Source organism: Heloderma suspectum, chromosome 1 (genome assembly GCF_057233095.1).
Source record: "Heloderma suspectum isolate Gila_16-S chromosome 1, 16-S_ref, whole genome shotgun sequence".
NCBI classification, from domain to species: Eukaryota; Metazoa; Chordata; class Lepidosauria; order Squamata; family Helodermatidae; genus Heloderma; species Heloderma suspectum.
In genome coordinates, this window is record NC_139458.1 from 278,599,255 (window position 1) to 278,616,396 (window position 17,142).

A 17,142-nucleotide genomic window follows, 5' to 3' on the forward strand; every position below is an offset into this window, starting at 1 on the left:
TGTCCCAATAAACCTCTGCAGCTGTTTTTTCTGTGTGCCCATGTTGACAGAACTTGTTTTCTCTGTAATTAAATCTTAAGAGCATAGAGGTCTGGGACAATGGCTTTGTTTAAATGTTCAGCAAATTATTTCTTTTTGATTTCCCATGCTACACACTTAATATTCTCCAGTAGGGCTTCACTGCCGCATTGAACTTCATTAAAAATGCTATTCTCTCCCATCTCTCACCTCAGGGCAATGCTGGGATTCCCCCACTCCCGCCCCTGCCCCAAATTTCATAAGACATGACTTGCCAACTCTTCTTTTGGATGTCTAAAAGTACAAGATAGTGGAACACTGACAAGCAGCACAAGGCAGTGTCTCTGGTGCTGCAGCTCCAAACCATTTTGAGAGGCAGCAGCGCCTTCAGCTGTTATTGTTCAAGGTTATGCAAGCAGGCCAATAGGTTTCTTGTGCTTTGTCTTCATTTCTGCTGCACTTGAAGGAAAAGGCCCCTTTCTGACAGTAAAACCACCAATTCAAGAATATCCAATAATCCCTCCTCCCTCAAGGTTCCCTATAACAGCTAACATTGAGGAAGACAAGATTCCCTTCAGAGCCTGTTAACATTGCTCTTTGAATTGCACAGACAGATTGCTCCTCTGAGACACAAGGCACTCTCCTTGCATTCTCCCCAAGGTTGGGAATGTTGCCTTTGCAGCAAACCCAGCCTGTGATGGACCTCAGAGCAAAAGAGCATAGTTAGGAAGTGAACTCTGCTGTATTGTGAACTCCACTGAGATCCAGAACAGTCAGTTAAAGGGACTTCTATTAAATTTATTGATGGTTTACAAGTCCTTTTGGCAACATAGGCAGGTGTACACTATTTTTCCTAGAATGTCTTTAAAATTCAGTATCAATATTTGATAAATTAAAATATTTTATTATTTTGTCAGTTGTTACACAGCCTTCAACATGAGCCACCGAATGATGAAAATAAAATATCTGAATCAAAAGAAGACTGGGTTATTATACTTCCTTAAAAACAACAACAACTACCGGTTAAGGCTTTCAACTGGAGCCAATTCACATTTACTCAGATTGGGTTCAACAGGACTTATTCCCAGGTAAGTATACATAGTATTGAAGAAATAATGTAGTGATAGGATAATTTGTCTCTTTAGCAATTCAGAAACAGCAGTACTAATATTCTAATTTAGTATTTAAAACTATAATAATAATAATAATATAATTCAAAACAGCCTGGAAAATGGTTAGTTCAAAATATAGCTGTGAGGCTGCTAACTGGGACTGGGTGATATGAGCACATTACACCAGGGCTGCACCATCTTCACTGGCTCCCAGGCCATTTCCAGCCCAATTCAAGGTGTTGTTTTTGGCTTTTAATGCCTTTCACGGCTTGGGACCAGGGTACCTGAAGGACAGCTTATCTCCACATGTACCTACCCAGACTTTGAGGGGCGCTTTTCTGAGTATCCCCGTCAAGTGAGGTGGCTAGCTGGTCATGAAAGAGACAGCCTTCTTGGTAGTGGTGCCCCAGCTGTGGAATGCCCTCCCCAGAGAAGCTTGCGTGGCACCTATACTGGAGTCATTCTGACACCAGGCAAAGACCTTTTTATTTCTCCAGGCCTTTTAACTGGTCTTAGTGTTCAGCTGTTTTTCCTCCCTGCAACGGTTTTTATGGTGTTTGATCCCTTTACTGCTTTTATTATTGAATTTTAAATGGTTTAATTTCTTGTTGTGAGCCATCCTACTAACTTTTATACGGCAGCCTAAATACTGTTAGTAAATAAATAAATAAATAAAAATGGTGCACTTTAATAAGACAGAGAGAAGCTCTGAAATAATAGGAAATGGGGAAAAGTATTTTAAAAAGACAAAGTACTCCTCTCTGGAGCTACTAGTGAGGGAAGTGGGTCATCCCATCATTTATGGATTTTATAAAGGGCTCAAACTTCGAACTACTCTGCTAGGAACTGAGGCATACAGTCTGACTCAGTGTCACTCTGTCAATGGCTGATGACTTCACAGAACTGTGGAACAGAAAACTAATCTTGGCTATTGGAAAAAGGGCACGTAGGCGTCCTCTGTCATCACTGTGGTGGCACATATCTCTTCTCTTGGTAGACAAGACACTGAAAGGTGGTGTGGGGGAAGTAAAGAACTAGAGAACAAACAGTGTTGGATTGGCACTGAGGGCCAATGCAGCACTAGTCTTTTGAAAAGGGCTATGCCAGGGCAGTGGCAGGAGGAAATCCAGGCCTGGGAACCAGAGATAAATTCTGCCCACTGAGAAAAGTTTGCAATTTCACATACAAACAACAACAAAATCATGGGGGAACGGGATACCCATACAGTTATATTCATCTTGACTAGAGAATTGCAACTTGCAGACTGGAAAATTAATCTGTCAGCATGTATTCTATAGGGAAGTGTGAATTATTTATTGCACCCCATACCTAAGTGACTGGACTAGGTGCACATTCAATGTATAGGAAAGTGCAAATTGTCAAGTGAGAAACAGCTCATACAAAGTGCAAGAACCGTTCCACTACAAAGCAGACCTCATAAAATATTATATATAATTTTAATGAGGCATAGGCATGGCCACTTAAACTGTAACTTTCTCTTTCAACACTGTTTGGCAGCACAGATCGTGCCTGTTGCCTACAAACTATGGTATTCTGCTTTGTACAGAATAGTAATCTGAATGCTCAAGGAAGGCAAGCAAGGAACAAGCCTGGTATATAAAAACGAGGTCATGTTCTCCACACACTTCCTTATATGTCTTATAGGCAAGTTTGGTACTCCCAAGTGCCACTCTATTCAGTTAACCATCTCCGTTTAAAACTATAAAGTGACAATTTGGTGGGCAATGACTTTGGCTGTTGGTTGCCATTATAAACTGGTACAGTCAATACATCCCAATAGATATGCAAGCAGGCAACTTTAAAATGCACAAATATTTGTTCTATTGTGGTAAGACAGGCTGTCACTTGGCTTTATTCAGTATTGAGTACATACCTGCAGGAAAATTCTCCCAATTCCACTCAACAGCTGTGGCTCTTGCTCTGGGTAATATTTGATGACTGTGTGATACGTCTCTACAGCAAGCACATAGTCCTAAGGGGTAAAAAGCACGTAAAAGAAGATGCAAGGTCAGCATTTATTCTTTATTTGTTGCTCTATGTGCACAGTTTAAAGTATATGAAGCTGCACGCATGCACAATAAACAGATGTGAACAAAAATATTTAAATGGGAAAGAATACAATCTTTGAAAACACAGTGCAAAGGTTTCCCCAGACTAGGACTACATTGTGCTCTGTTGGTCATGCATCTTCTTGTACATCCTCTCCCTCTGCTTAAACCATCTGGGAAGACATTTTCCTCTGTTCTCATTACATGGACATGGAAACAGCTTAAAGTACAAAGCAGCCTCAAAGTCGAATCAAATTGAGGGAGCCCCGAATATATACATGCACACATATAGCTTTCCTCACAACCATCTTGCACAGCAAATGGTGCCAAACGCGTCGGCCAGATTTCCAATATTCTAAAAATTACTCTTTCTGGGAAAATGGCCACTGCTTGTGTGTGTTTTGATGAGGGAACAGTCACAATAGCTAGATGAAGGGAATTTTAAATGAGCTCAGTGTAACTGGATGGGGATTTAGTGAATGAGGAGGGATTCCCCCCTCCCTACTCTTACTGTTAAATGTTCTTGAAGATAGGATTTTTAAAAAATTTATTAGGAATGTTTGTCTCTTGTGTTATGGCTTCCTGATTGATATATCTTGCCCCTGATTTAAATATGGATTTTAGAAAATGCACAATTAAAAAACTAACTTAAAAATTAGCTCACTGTAGAAAGGACAGTGCACAGAAGCATCTTCAGGTAGTTTTACTACCCAAAGAGAGACAATACACTTGGGGCCCTATTTCTTCTCTTTTCTTTAAAAAAACAATAACAAGCTTATTCATTTATGTTTCTAATCTGACACATTCCTAAATCTCAATGCATTACATTAAAACACAACAACAAAACCAATACAATACTCACAGACGAGGTATTAAAAGCATAACCCAGACCAAATAAAAAGTCGTCACCAAGGTTCTGAGCATTTATCACAAGGACTCACCCAGTTCCATACATAGGCTATAATCTAAGGAACCTGTGAGCATGCGCAAGGGATTCTACACATGTGCACGCACAACTTTGTGATTTCCAATAGCTATTCCTGGAGCTGCACCAAAGGTTGCTCCTGAAGGCCTGCATTTCAGAAGTGGCTTTTTGGCTGGCTGTGGTCATAATGGAGGAGTGGGGATGTTTGAAAGCCATCTTCCACACACAGAAGCTCCATATGTACCAATTTGGCTCTTGCCATCTGTTTCTCTCTCCACTTCTTTCCAACAAAGATGCTGCCATATTTTACCGGAGCCCCAGTAAACCCAGATGCGAAGCCCTAACTTTGCTTTCAGGTAGACTCGCCAAATATTCAACGCACGCATTTCATAAATGGGTGCTTCCCTTTTTGTATTGAATAGTATAGTAATTATGTCAAGCCAATGAATGAAAATTTAAAAAACTGAGTCAGAGTGGCAAATAATAACACTTTAATGGCAGGATCAAGTGCAAAATTTAAGCTGCACTTTAGAATTCAGCTACATGTGTTTAAGCCCATCGAAATCAGTGGGTGTTAGCACATAATACAGGGGCACAGGACTGCAGCCTTATGACCTGCTTTGTTTTTCTACTGACTTGGCCATCAGTGGAATGGTTCCAAACGACAAGGAATACTGTGATCCCAGCAGCTTCTTTCTGCTGCTATGTAGCAGTGGCAAGAGACATGCTGTAGCCAAGTGATATTACTGCAGCATAATTCAAGCAAGATTTATGCTGTCTCTCCTTTACATTAGAAGAGAGAATCTAAATCAAACGAGTCCTTAGGCATCAGTCGTATGCCTTACTAGGACAGACAACTATCCTTCTTGCTCTTCTGTTTTAGTTGTTTGAGACCCAGCTGCCCCTGTCCTCTCCAAAAAATTAGTTTCCCTCTTAGGCTCCATTCATAGCTAGTGCTATGAAACGGAAAATATATTTAAGTAAAAACTAAAGGACACACCTTTCCAAAAGAATTTGAACTCAGTTGTGTTTATATGTAAGGCAGTATTTTCCAAATGGGAAATTTGGCAGTGTACATGGGAAGAATAAAACACACGAGAGAGGAGGGAGGAAAACAAAAAGGATGAATGTGTGTTAAGGTGCACTTTTGCCATCGAGATTTCATCTTCCAGCACTTATAGCACACAATATTTGTTCATGCAAAAATGCAGTGATTTTCTAGTTAGACTTCACTGTCGTTATTGCTGTGGTGTGGAATGCGGTCATGCATGGATTATGGGCATGTACTGTTCATATGTGAAGTTAATGATAACCATCCCTTTGTCAGTTTTATCTAACCTTTGTAGAGTTGGGAGTTCCTTTGTAAAAATGAGGCATACATGACCTTCTCCAGATCCCTTTCCCCATTAACTGAGGGGCTGTAATCTGGTTCCCCCCACCCCCAACCCACTGTGAAAGCCACAGACTAGCCTGTGGCCTGCGCTCCTGAAGTGTATTTCAAAGGCTGTGTCCCACGCCCATGCTGGAGCTTACATCTAACGTTTTTTAAAAGGGGCAAACAACGATATAGTAATTCCCAAATGCCCAGTTAATAGCAAATGTTATTTTGATTCAGGAGTGCTGATAGTGCAGGTAGTTGTTCATGAGTCCAGCGTATTTTGTGTTTCCTACCATAATGGAAATGCATCTGTGGAGAATACAGACATAGGACACAATCCAGACAGCACCTTTATAATAATCTCAAGTGTGTTTGGTGTACCTAGCAGTCTGTTACATAAACTTCTCTGAAGTTCAAGAAATGGCTTCTTGTGAGCTATGGGAGGCTGTTTGAGGGCCCTAAATCAAACGCCCCAGTGGGGCACATATAAAGTAATGCAGCTCCCTGGACTGTGGCCACTGCCCTGAATTCCAATTTTCTTCTTTGAATTTAGTATACGAACATTTTCTCAGTGGAAGAATCTTTAACAGAAACTATGCCTGAGTTGGAAAATGTAGACAGCAATATCCAAGGGGAAAGTTGCAAGCACATTTTAACAAGGTCTTAAGACTTGAACACAACACCGCCAAGGCAGAGATCAAGATTATCAAATGGTCTTGGAAATCTGTATTTAGACATGGGTGTTTATTCAAAGCATGACTGCTTTTGGATCCAAGACTAAGTTGCAGTGCTTCAAAAGAATCATTATAAAGAAGGGGAAGAGTAAAACAAACAGATGGCCAGCCGTTACTAAAGAGAGATGCTACAAGATAGATTTAATAAAAAGGAGTCAGGGCTGAATGCAGAAACAAAGAAGACTACAGAAATCTGTGTATTTCAAATTAATCTACTTCAACACCTTAAAAGCCATAATTATCATGAAATTGCTCAACTGAGCCTTTTCTTGCTTTTTAAATGATTTTTTGCTATTATGGCCTTTGGATTACTGCAGTGTACTATTGCTATTTTAAGCATCTTTTCCTCTTTAGCAGTATTAATAATCTACACAGTACTACTGGCAGGGCTGGCCCAAGCCATTTTGCTGCCTGAGGCAATGGACAAGATGGCTCCTTTCCCCATTCCATGCATAAAAGCTGACCAGACTGGCAGTTGAATCTTACTTACTTCAAACTTGGAGACAGAAAAAACGTCCTTCACTGCACCCAAAGGGAACAGGATAGCGTAGAGGGCTCAGGATAGGCCATATAGCACATGTAGTTCTGTCCTCCATCACCTCACCGCTGCCTCAGCATCTGCCATCTGCAGCACCTGCATCATTTTGCCTAATTGTAGGGCCAAACCTTTTGGTCTGCCAAATGTTGTATAAGTTTAAGTTTGTCCTCACCAAAGCAGATCATTTTTATTACGCCCATTTAACAGATGGCATACTATAGATCTTACACAGCCTTCCCCATCCTGGTCCTCTCCAGATGTTTTGGATTACAACTCCCACCATTCCTGGCCATTGACCATACTGAGAATTGATGAGAATTGAAATCCAAGACATCTGGAGAACAACAGGTTGGGGAAAGCTGTGTTACACCCTACTTAAGGATTTGAACCCATGCTTTCAGTGGTCCAGGTTCAGTATTTGGGCTGCTAGAATATAGAAATCAGCACTTCAGACAGCTTCTTGGAGAGTGTTACAAATATAATCCCTTTGGATAAACAAATAAAATAAAAATAAAGTAAAATAAAATAAAAAGCCAAGGTATTGGTGTTTAATAAGGAGGATATATGACGACCTTAGTTTCGTGTAAAATGATAGATGATTTGAAATGCAGCTGCAAGGAGGTAACTCCCATGTGGCAAGCTGTTTGCAGAAAGAAGCTCTTTATGTTGTCCCACTCATTTCAACAATGGCAAGATAAGTCCTCTCTTCTGGAATTTTTAGTGGCATGGTTAGGAGTTGCCAGAACCATATACAGAGCTGCTTCACACAAATGGTTTGCTGCACAGTAGTACCACCAAGTCATAGTCACTTTATTTGTATACCATTTTTCAGTATGCCTTACACGCAAAGTCCAAGGGGCCTCCAAGGGACACACACAACTGGTTGCATGGTGCTAGTTCAAAGTAACTATACTTCATGTTGCAACCATGGCGCTGTTCGTGCATACAAACTGGGCTTAAAGGTTGTCAATTAAATGTATGTAGCAGGCCCCCAAAGTAATACGATTTATAAAAATCATTACATGCAAGACTCTAGACTTCTCTGATCATTGCTAAGCTTGGAATCTGCCTGCAGTGATATGTCAATCATAAAAAATTCTCACCCTCATGACTTTTAAAATGATCTTTCCATCATTTTATGATGTAGGAAATCTGCTAAAGCTGTATAAACAGGCAACCACAAAGTTAGCCACTGAATAAGAAACCAACCAACTTCTTAGGATTGGTTTAAATGCTCCAAAGCCCCCTATTCAGGGATCATGAATGCAGCTGAGAGAAGGAAGTAATATCTGACATGCCATGCTGACCAGCAGCACTTCCTGGAGGCAATTCAGAACAGATCACTTTTTTAAAAACTGAATTTGGCATGTGAATTGCTACTGGGAAGTGGAGCCTGTCAAAATGGTAGTACTGGTCAGGTGCTACGTCTTCCTTCAGCTGCTCCCACAAAAACATTCTGGGTGGAGGGTCTTAGAACCCATTCTTAGACTTGCATTAAAAGGACACTGATCCTACCTAGGCACCTGGACAAATCAAATCTATACACTTGGAGACTAATTTTAGCCCTGAAAAGGGAAACCAGAAAACCTGACTTGGCAAGTAAATTTACTCAGTCTCACTGAGATCTACATTCTGGAATGAGCTGGATTAGCTCAGGCCTGGAAGGGAGAGGTTAAGACGGAAAATAGCAATGCAGGACTTTAGGTGCCAACTGAATCATGAAGCAGCTTTATGTTCAGGGCTGTTGCCATTTGCTGCTCTTGCCATACACTTAGCAAAAGGACACCTCTATTCCCAGGACCACTGGAAAAATCAGAAGGTACTGGCTATTCTTTCCTAACTGTAGCAGGAAAAAATGGACGTACTGAACAAAATAAAGCAGACTGGGGGTAGAATTGCAGGGGGTGGAGGTGCAGAAGAAAAGCTCTTCTCTGGCTCCTCCTTTCTTTGTAGATAGCCATTGTAGCAGAAGGAGCTGAATACCACAGAGTTAGTGTGAACACAGTCAGGTAGTCATAAGGGAAGCAGAAGTATTTAAACACTTCAGACCTATACCATACACATCTGAAAATCAGTGACACTGCTCATGTATGCAACTAAAACAACAACTCTTAAGCTATGGTTTGAACAGGGGAGCAAGACTACATGAAACCAGTTCTAGTTGTCGTACATTGGAAATCCAGTATTAAAAATGCATGTCCTGGATTGTTATTACATGGTCTTTTAAATGATTTAACTGGAGGAATGTCCAGCTATGCTTCACATGCTTGCAAACTGTAATCTAACTCATCCTCAGACTTTCTTGACATTCTACTCGAGTATATATGGTAACGCCGCAGCAACTGCACCCACCTACCTTCATCATTAGCAGACAGTTTGCCGTGGAGTACATCACCCGGCCCAGACGTGACCTCCACAGCTGAACGGAGGCTGTAAAATGAGAGCAGCTTGTGAATGTGCACAAATAAATTAGAAGCTCTTTCCCTAGCCATCAATTATCGGTCATATGCATTCTGATTTAAACGATTTCCCCTCGTTAACATCACTGCATTCAAGCACAGTGTTCCTAACATTCTGCCATGCTGCACTGAAAATCCTGCACCCTTTCAATAGTAAGAGGCTTGATTGGTGAAAGGAACAGACTGCCTGAATAAATGAAGCAATAATACAAAGCTGGGAAATGACCTCTCAGCTTTTAGCTCAGGCAACTCTATAAGGAAGCATCCATTTTCCAATAGCAGAAAGAACAAAGGGTGGGGGGGAGAAAGAGCGAGTGAGCGCTAAGTAATTATTACCATTGGTGTGCAATCATGTAATTTAAATGATTAAATTTACACTATTCAGCCCCCTCAAACTGACCAGCAAAGTTAAAAATCTCATTTCAGAACCAGAGCATGAAGGTATAAGGGCTGCCTTGGTCTGGAGTCCTGCTGAGGTCCTGCACTCTTGCCTCTGGCTTATGAGATGGTAGAAAAACCTGCCAAGGTTGTCTGCCACCCCTATGCTACTGGAGCTCAGGGGGGTTTAAAAGCTGCTGCATATAGTAGCAGCCGATCTCTCACTCCCTTATTTGCAGACAGGCTCCTGATGTGAGAGAATGAATGGCTCATGCGGATCTTTCACTGCTTAAAGGGATCGAGATCGGCACAGCCAACTAAAGGAGTCTCTTGCATTAAATAATGAATGGCAGGGTAAAACTAGTTTGAAATATGTATTAAAATATGTCTAGGGCTGCAGTATTAGGCACACTTATGAGGAAGTAAGTCCCACTGTATTCAGTGAGACTCACGCCTGAATCAGTACATAGGATCGGGCTGTAAATTTAATTGCTTTAAGGTTTGTAGTGATGTCCCTATGCCTGCTGTTATCACTTTGAATGGATATTGCATGAAGAGCAGCCCCCAAAAGATAGGTGTAACAGAACTACTGGAACAGCAGTGAGATATGCATCACTTTTCTTGTCTGATACAACATGCTCTTTTTATGACTGCAGACATTTGCTTTATAATAGTATAAAATAGTATAATAGTCTTTGTAATAGCCCTATCCAGGACTCGCAGAGGATTATTTATTTAGATTGGCTTGTGTCAATATCCAGTATTTTTCAAAATACATTTCTCTGTGTGCATACAGAATTTAAGTTAAAAAAGAATTAATTTTCTTTAATTATCCTTGTCCCTGGCCCAAATAATATCAAGAAAGCAAGAGCAAAAATGAAGCCAAAATGGCTGTTATCAACTGTGCCCATTCCTCTACAGAAGTCTGATTCAAAACTGATTGAAATCAACCCATGTTTTTCTCCACTGCTTGATATTGGTGGGAGTCATGCAAGTGAAGCAGAGATCAGATACAAGATCAGATTCAGCAGAGCAAACCTGTAAGATGCATTATAACTATTTAAGAAGCTTTCACCCCACCAGAAGAAAATCAGTAACCAATACAATAAAAATGAATAAAGGAGTAGAGAATATGTTCATTTCTAATTGTAATCACTGCCACATTACATAACAATAGGTGTTATTTTGCAGCTCTTAATTTAGGCTGCATTTTTAGTGCATTTGTTCCAAGCTACTGTTTTTGTTTCTCTGGGAATTGTGTGTTGTGGAGCAGCTGCAGGACTTCATGCCTCGGGGAAAAAAAAGAAGAGGGGAAAGCGCTGCCAGGAAAATGGTGCAATGCTAAATCTCTTTCCTCCCACTGAACAAATGGAGACTGAAATGCCCTATCCCCTGTTTGGAAGAGAGGCAATGCAACAAGCTGGTTTGTGCAACACCTACTCAGACCAGCAGTAGGGAAATTATGCTGCAGATCTAATCCCATCAAGAACGGAGGCTGTTTCCAGCCACCAGTTCACAAGGCAAAAAACAAAGGTTTACCTCAGCTGGAGTTCACACAAAGACATATACAGAAAGTTCCTTGCAGCTCAAAAGTGTACTAGAGACCCTTGCAGGGAACAGATCTGATTGACCTACTCAGGAAGAGATGCCATCAGTCCCTACAAGTGTCCTTTGGGCAGCATTAGGCAGACAGGCAGCTGTAATGCTGCTGCACTCCAAGCACATAACAACCTCTCACAGATGCTCAAACGCAACCCCCTCCCCCTAAGATTCTGCTGGCTGCCTCTTATTCCTCTGCTGAGCTAAGCTTAGCTCTGAAAAGCAGCTGCGGTGAAGGAGAGAGCAGGCAGACAGAAACAATCATGCTGAAGGGTGAGGAGAGGGGACACAATGGGGTGGGTGGGTGCGGGAGAAGAACCATGGAATGCAACTAGGAGAGAAAAAGTCTTATGACTGTAACCATCAGGAAACAATCAGAAATCCTTGGACCACTTTGACCACAGATGATGAAAACAAAAGTGAACAAGAGAGACACCTATATTTTATGGTCCCCCTGCCCCACCTCAAGTAACTTTGGAAGTCTTGCTGCTATGGTTTGTATGTGTGGAATTTAGGAGTTATTTATCCCCCTAATGCTCCAGAGAGAAATATGCCATATCCATCAGCACTAGCATGCATTACCTGGCTGTCTGCTTCTATTTGACTCGGGGCTCTAGATCCCACAAGACTTCACCCTCTGACCTCGCAGCCCTACCCCCTAATCCCAGATGGGTACTCCATGAAGGAAAGGCAACATTCAGAATCACACTCTCTCTCCCTCGTATGTTCTATGAGTTGGGCACTGTCACTGAAAACAGGGCAATTTCTATATTAAGGCTCTTTAGCACTGCTGTGGCACTGCTGTTTTTGCAACCTGCTGGAAGTGGAAGCAAATGTATGGTTCCATGTAGTTCCCATTATAGAGTAATATTCTGTGTAACAATCCCACCTACCTATCCTCACAGGCAAGGTCGCAAATGTGTTTTCTCACAGGTAAGGCTGCAATACAATACACATTTACCTGGGAGTTCAATGGTAGTTACTTCTGACAAGGCGTGTACAGCATTGTGCTTTAAGTCTCAATCGGGTCAATGGGACCAACTCCCTAGTAAGTGTTTTTAGGATAGCAGTTTTGAATCAAAAAAGGTATCCCTGTTTGACGTTGCTTTCAGAACTCATTCCAAACATTATGTGCTTGTTCATTACTTTAATTTCCCCCCCTATTAGTGCTATTGAACTTTGGCGATAAAACAAAAGAAACGAATTCCCAACTCCTGCAAGTCTCTCCACTCCCCAGCATGATTCAAGGGTACCAGTGTTTAGGGTTGTTGTTCTTTTGCCAGGAGGCAAGGAGAAAGAGGGGAAGGTAGGCTGGCAGAGAGGTGGATGCTGACGGCAGTACAGTCCAACGAGAGTGGACAGCAAAGGCAGCCTGCTGCTAGGCTGGGGCGGGAGAAATGGGTAGCAGCTCTCCTCTTCCCCTCAACCCCTTTCTCCCAGCCTCTGCCATTATTGCTGCTCTGAGGAGGGGAGGGGGAGTTTCACAAAAGGCATGTGTACACATTAGTGCTTTTCTGGGAAATAATACTGAAAAATATGAGAGAATGGACAATTATTACTTATGGGAAAGAGGGAAGAGGGAGTGAAGGAAACGGGGCTTCACCAATCACCTCACACATCACTGCTTCAACCAGGGGAATCCAGCCCAATTACTTGAGGCACCAGGAGGAGGGCTCACCTATACTGGAAATTGCAGTGAGTGTGGCAAATTGCAACTTAGGTTGCCTGAACCCAGGTGGTTCTCTGGCAGCAAGAGGGCACCCAGAGAACTACAATAAACCTTGTTAAGTTCACAACACAACAGAAACTGGTTAAGAAGGCAATATTTTAAAGATTACCAAAAAAAATTAAAAAAATAACACACACCATCTTCTATTCGAGTGATCAGAAGGGTATCTAGCATCTGAATAATTTAGAAGTTCAGACAAATGAGGGCTATTTTCATACAGTTATTCTAGTATAGGACTACATAGGAAGGACACAAAATTAATTTAGATAATTGAAATTTCCATCATGGTGATCAAAAGTATATTCTATACTGTTATGTCCTCAGTTATATTTCTTTCACTCTTGGGGGAAAATGAGCAAAGTAAAAGCCTTGTAAAATATGCAATCAAAATATGGTAACATAGAGTAGACGATTCTTTAAACAAAATATCTAACAGGCTCTGACACCTCAAAGGGGTCTGGGTCTAAACAAGAAGCTCAAACATCAGGAAGAGAGGCATATGGAGACGAGATGAGTTTTAAGATTGAATGCTCCTTGGGTTTCTCTTCTGTGCTTTAGCATCACACTGCTATAATCATAAATCTGTCCTTCTAAAATGGCAGCCATTTTCTTTTTTAAACTGAAGACAAGATCTGATTTAATGCATCAGTATGATCAAAATAAAACGCAAATCTGTGAAATGATTTCCAGCAATCAAAGTACAAGGTGCATCACTTTAAAGGCTGAACAGGCTGTATAAACGACAATACTACTGTTATAACAGCTGCGGAGCAATCTTGTGAGAACTTCTGACAGTACCTGGGCAAGTGATAAAAATACACGGTCTGTGGAAAAAAAGGCTTTAGGGTATACCTACCATGTCTGTTCTCCTGGGTAATGTTAGTCATGCTTCCATCTTCTGTTAAGCCATATTCTAAGTTGTCTAATATCTGCAATGAATATTTTTAAACAACTTTTGTGAGTTTTAATACCATTTTTGAAGTTAGGAAAAATTTTGAATATTAAACACGAATCAGCCACAGTTGTCACATTCTGCATGCACTGAGAATTCAAACAGGAATCTTTCATGAAGGGACATTTCAAAATCACTGATCTGTCAGCATTAGTAGGATTAATTAGGAAGAAAACCTGAGAATGAATTTGGCTGGTAGCTTGGTAGAACTGTTTTATAGTATGACCTGAGAGTTAAAATGCTGAACATATTTGTGATGTACACATTAAGCAAGATATCAATTATTTCTTTAAGGGAAGGCTTAGTAGCTTGTGAAAAACCAGCCCAGTGTGCAATAGCTAAAGCAAACTAAAATAGCCTGTTCTGCTTGTGAGCCACAATGCCAAGCACTGCTCACTAGTGATGACAGCCCAGCAGGGGCTTCCTGTGTTTGCTGCCTGCCTGGCACAATATAACAAGGAGGTTGCAAAATATCTGGCAGGCCACAATATGTGGCTGATAAGCTGCATTCAGCTTGGTGGGTCACATGTTCTGCAGGCTAGAGTTAAAGTGCTGGATGTGGACCCGGGAAAGCTGGGTTCAAATAGCTACTCAGCTATAAAGCTCAATGAATGGTGTTAAGCCAGTCTCGGCCTAACCTACCTCCCGAGTTTTTGAGGATGGAATGGGATAATGCCCATATACACCATCCTGAACTCCTTGGAGGAAGGGAGGGATATATCTACATATGAAGCTCCTTAAGACTAGAGTCAGCTAAATTAGTCCATCCAGCCCACTATTGTGTATGACAGGCAGCAGCACTCTAGGTTGTCAGGCGGAGGGTTTTTTCCCCCCTACACCTGCTACATGAGATACTTTTAACTGCAGATGCCAGGGATTGAGCCCATGATCTTCTGCATGTAAAGTATGTGCTCTAACACTGAGCTCTGGCTCCTTCCTCAATGGGCTGGATACAGAGTTGCCCTTCTGCAAACAGAAGGGCTACTTCCATTCATGGAATTGACTGCAATCCAGTGGAGGTTCTTGCTGGTGGAAGCGGGGGAGGGGAGAGGCAGTTTTCGGCCATTCCCCCTTCCTCCTGAAGCTCTTGAATCAGGTCCCACGCTATTTCAGAAGATCCCCAAGTGCTCTGGAACAGTTTTCTGGGGAGGCACACAAAGAGCTGATGGGACAAAGGTGATCCGATAAAAATCCCCACCCCTCCACTTCCACCAGTGGGACCATCCCGTGAGCAGAGTTCCATTCATTATCCCAGCCAATGTGATTAAATACATGAAATGCTCACATTGATTCCAAAAAACTTTCTAAAAATGTTCTGTTTAGTAGTTCTGTGGCTTACAGCAGAACTTAGAGGAGTTTATTTTTAGTTAAAGAATAATTTTCTTCCTGTATCATGCATGTTTTATTTCAAACTGATTCCTGTGATTAAACTGAAGTCAAGGTAAGATAGAATAAAGATGGCTGTGACAACCTGAAGAACTGTTTGGGCTACTCTCTTTGAGTGGTTTTGTGCCTGAAATTATAACCCAAACCTCCTATCTGCACTAAAGAATACCTTTGGTTCTCTCCGCTCCACTGTGATGCCTCAAATACCCTCACTTCTGAAATCATGACTGTAGCATCCTTTGGCCAAAAACGACTGAATAAGATTAACCTTGAAGTCTGCTAAAACCACTTGTACTTCAATTAGCTATGAGTTTCTGCCGATCAGCACATATCAGGGATTCCCTCTCCTGGGGACCGAGTGCACTGTTTCTGCGTTGTTCACAGCTCCTGCCAGCTGAGAGAGGCTATTTATACTATAGTTTCCAACAAAGAGGTCCATGCAGTTCTTACTTTCTAGGCAAATTAATCCAGATTAAATATATTTATTAACTAATTATATATAGTGTCATCAATGAACATGGTACTTTAAAGTTAGTAACAAGAACACGATGATATGCCTGTGCCCAAAGGAGCGTATCATCTAAAGTTCAATAGTAGGAGGAGAAACAAAGAGTGGGGAGGAAGGAAAGGGAGAGTCAAGGATAATATGGGATGAAAACACGCAAATGAAACTATATGTACTGAGGCTTTATTTTAGATGGGGGTGAAAAGTAAGGGGTTTGAGAAAGGATTTGGAAGAAGAGAGAGAGAGAAGGATGTGGCATCATACAGCTGTTCTGGGAGAGTGTCCCCGAGAGAGGGGATAGGAAGCTGATTGAGGAAGTGGGAGTCTGGGGCAGTTGAGGATGGTAAAGTTGGAAGAGCAAAGGTCACAGGCAGGGACATGTCAGGAGAAAAGGACAGGAAGGGTGGAGCTCTGAAGGTAAGACCAAGGAGCTTGTGCTGCATGCATAAGGCAATGTGAAGCCAGTGAAGGGATTTGAGGAGGGGCACTACATGTCCAAATGGCAAGAGAGCTTAAGAATTTTGACAGCAGAGCTCTAGGCTGTTGCACAGGTGTGAAATATCATTAGCCAAAACCATAGAAGTACCTACACCTCATACTCTGGTCCATAAACTCTAGCCCCTGAAATTATGGAAATTTTCTCAACACTATCCAAAGGGTATACCTGCTTTTCTGTCTAGAAAAGAAAGAGTTCCGTTTCCAAAGGAAAGGGGGAACAGGGTAAAAAGACAAAAATAGCAATGTTCTAGCTTCTGAAAAGCAAGGATGAAACTCTGGTGCACTGGAATGCTGTTTCTTGGCCTGTTTTTTGAGGAGCCATATTTTATAGTGACTGGATTCATGTATTTGAGACCTATATCTACAGGGTTGGTTTTTTCCCCAGAGCTTCCATTCTCCGTTCACGAGCAGCAAGGTGTTTTCCATACTTGTTAGAAAAACAATGGGTGATAAAATGAGAAGAATTGTTCCCGTGCAGTGATACCACTGGGAGTAGTCTTGTTCATTTCCATGATGCAGTTACGTTATGTAACGAGATTAAGTCTTCCTACTAGAAACAGGAGAGCTACAGTGACACAGGCACCTTCTCTGGCTGCATGATGCTATCACATCATGCTGCGCTGTGGGCAGACTTTCCTATCAAAAGTGGGTGAGGCACCCCCTGGCAACACAGTCCTGTCCATTTTGGGCAGAAAGTCTTGCCACAAAACAGCATGGTACAACATGAATCACACAATGCTGGAACGTCTACAGATGCCCACTTTCCACTGCACTGATCGTATACTATTCAAAAAGGAGAAGTGGCCATAAATTCAAGTCATGAATTACACTTAATCTTTCAACAAGAAAGGGGGACAGTATT

At 41.7% G+C, this 17,142-nt stretch overlaps 1 protein-coding gene and 1 long non-coding RNA gene across 8 annotated transcripts in view; one reads left to right on the forward strand and one right to left on the reverse strand.

Annotated features, from left to right (window-relative positions):
* The window catches only part of TRAPPC12 (trafficking protein particle complex subunit 12), a 73,947-nt gene that overhangs the window by 6,679 nt on the left and 50,126 nt on the right, over positions 1-17,142 (reverse strand). For all 7 annotated transcript variants that reach the window (XM_084826716.1, XM_084826718.1, XM_084826717.1 and 4 more), the window contains 3 exons: positions 13,796-13,868; positions 9,131-9,204; positions 3,025-3,123 (listed from right to left, as the gene is read on the reverse strand). In XM_084826716.1, the coding sequence (XP_084682842.1) occupies positions 3,025-3,123; positions 9,131-9,204; positions 13,796-13,868 (246 nt within the window). The remainder of the gene's footprint in view (positions 1-3,024; positions 3,124-9,130; positions 9,205-13,795; positions 13,869-17,142) is intronic.
* The window catches only part of LOC146359155 (uncharacterized), a 45,022-nt gene continuing 28,815 nt past the window's right edge, over positions 936-17,142 (forward strand). The window contains exon 1 of the long non-coding RNA XR_014786565.1: positions 936-1,106. This is a non-coding gene — a long non-coding RNA (uncharacterized LOC146359155). The remainder of the gene's footprint in view (positions 1,107-17,142) is intronic.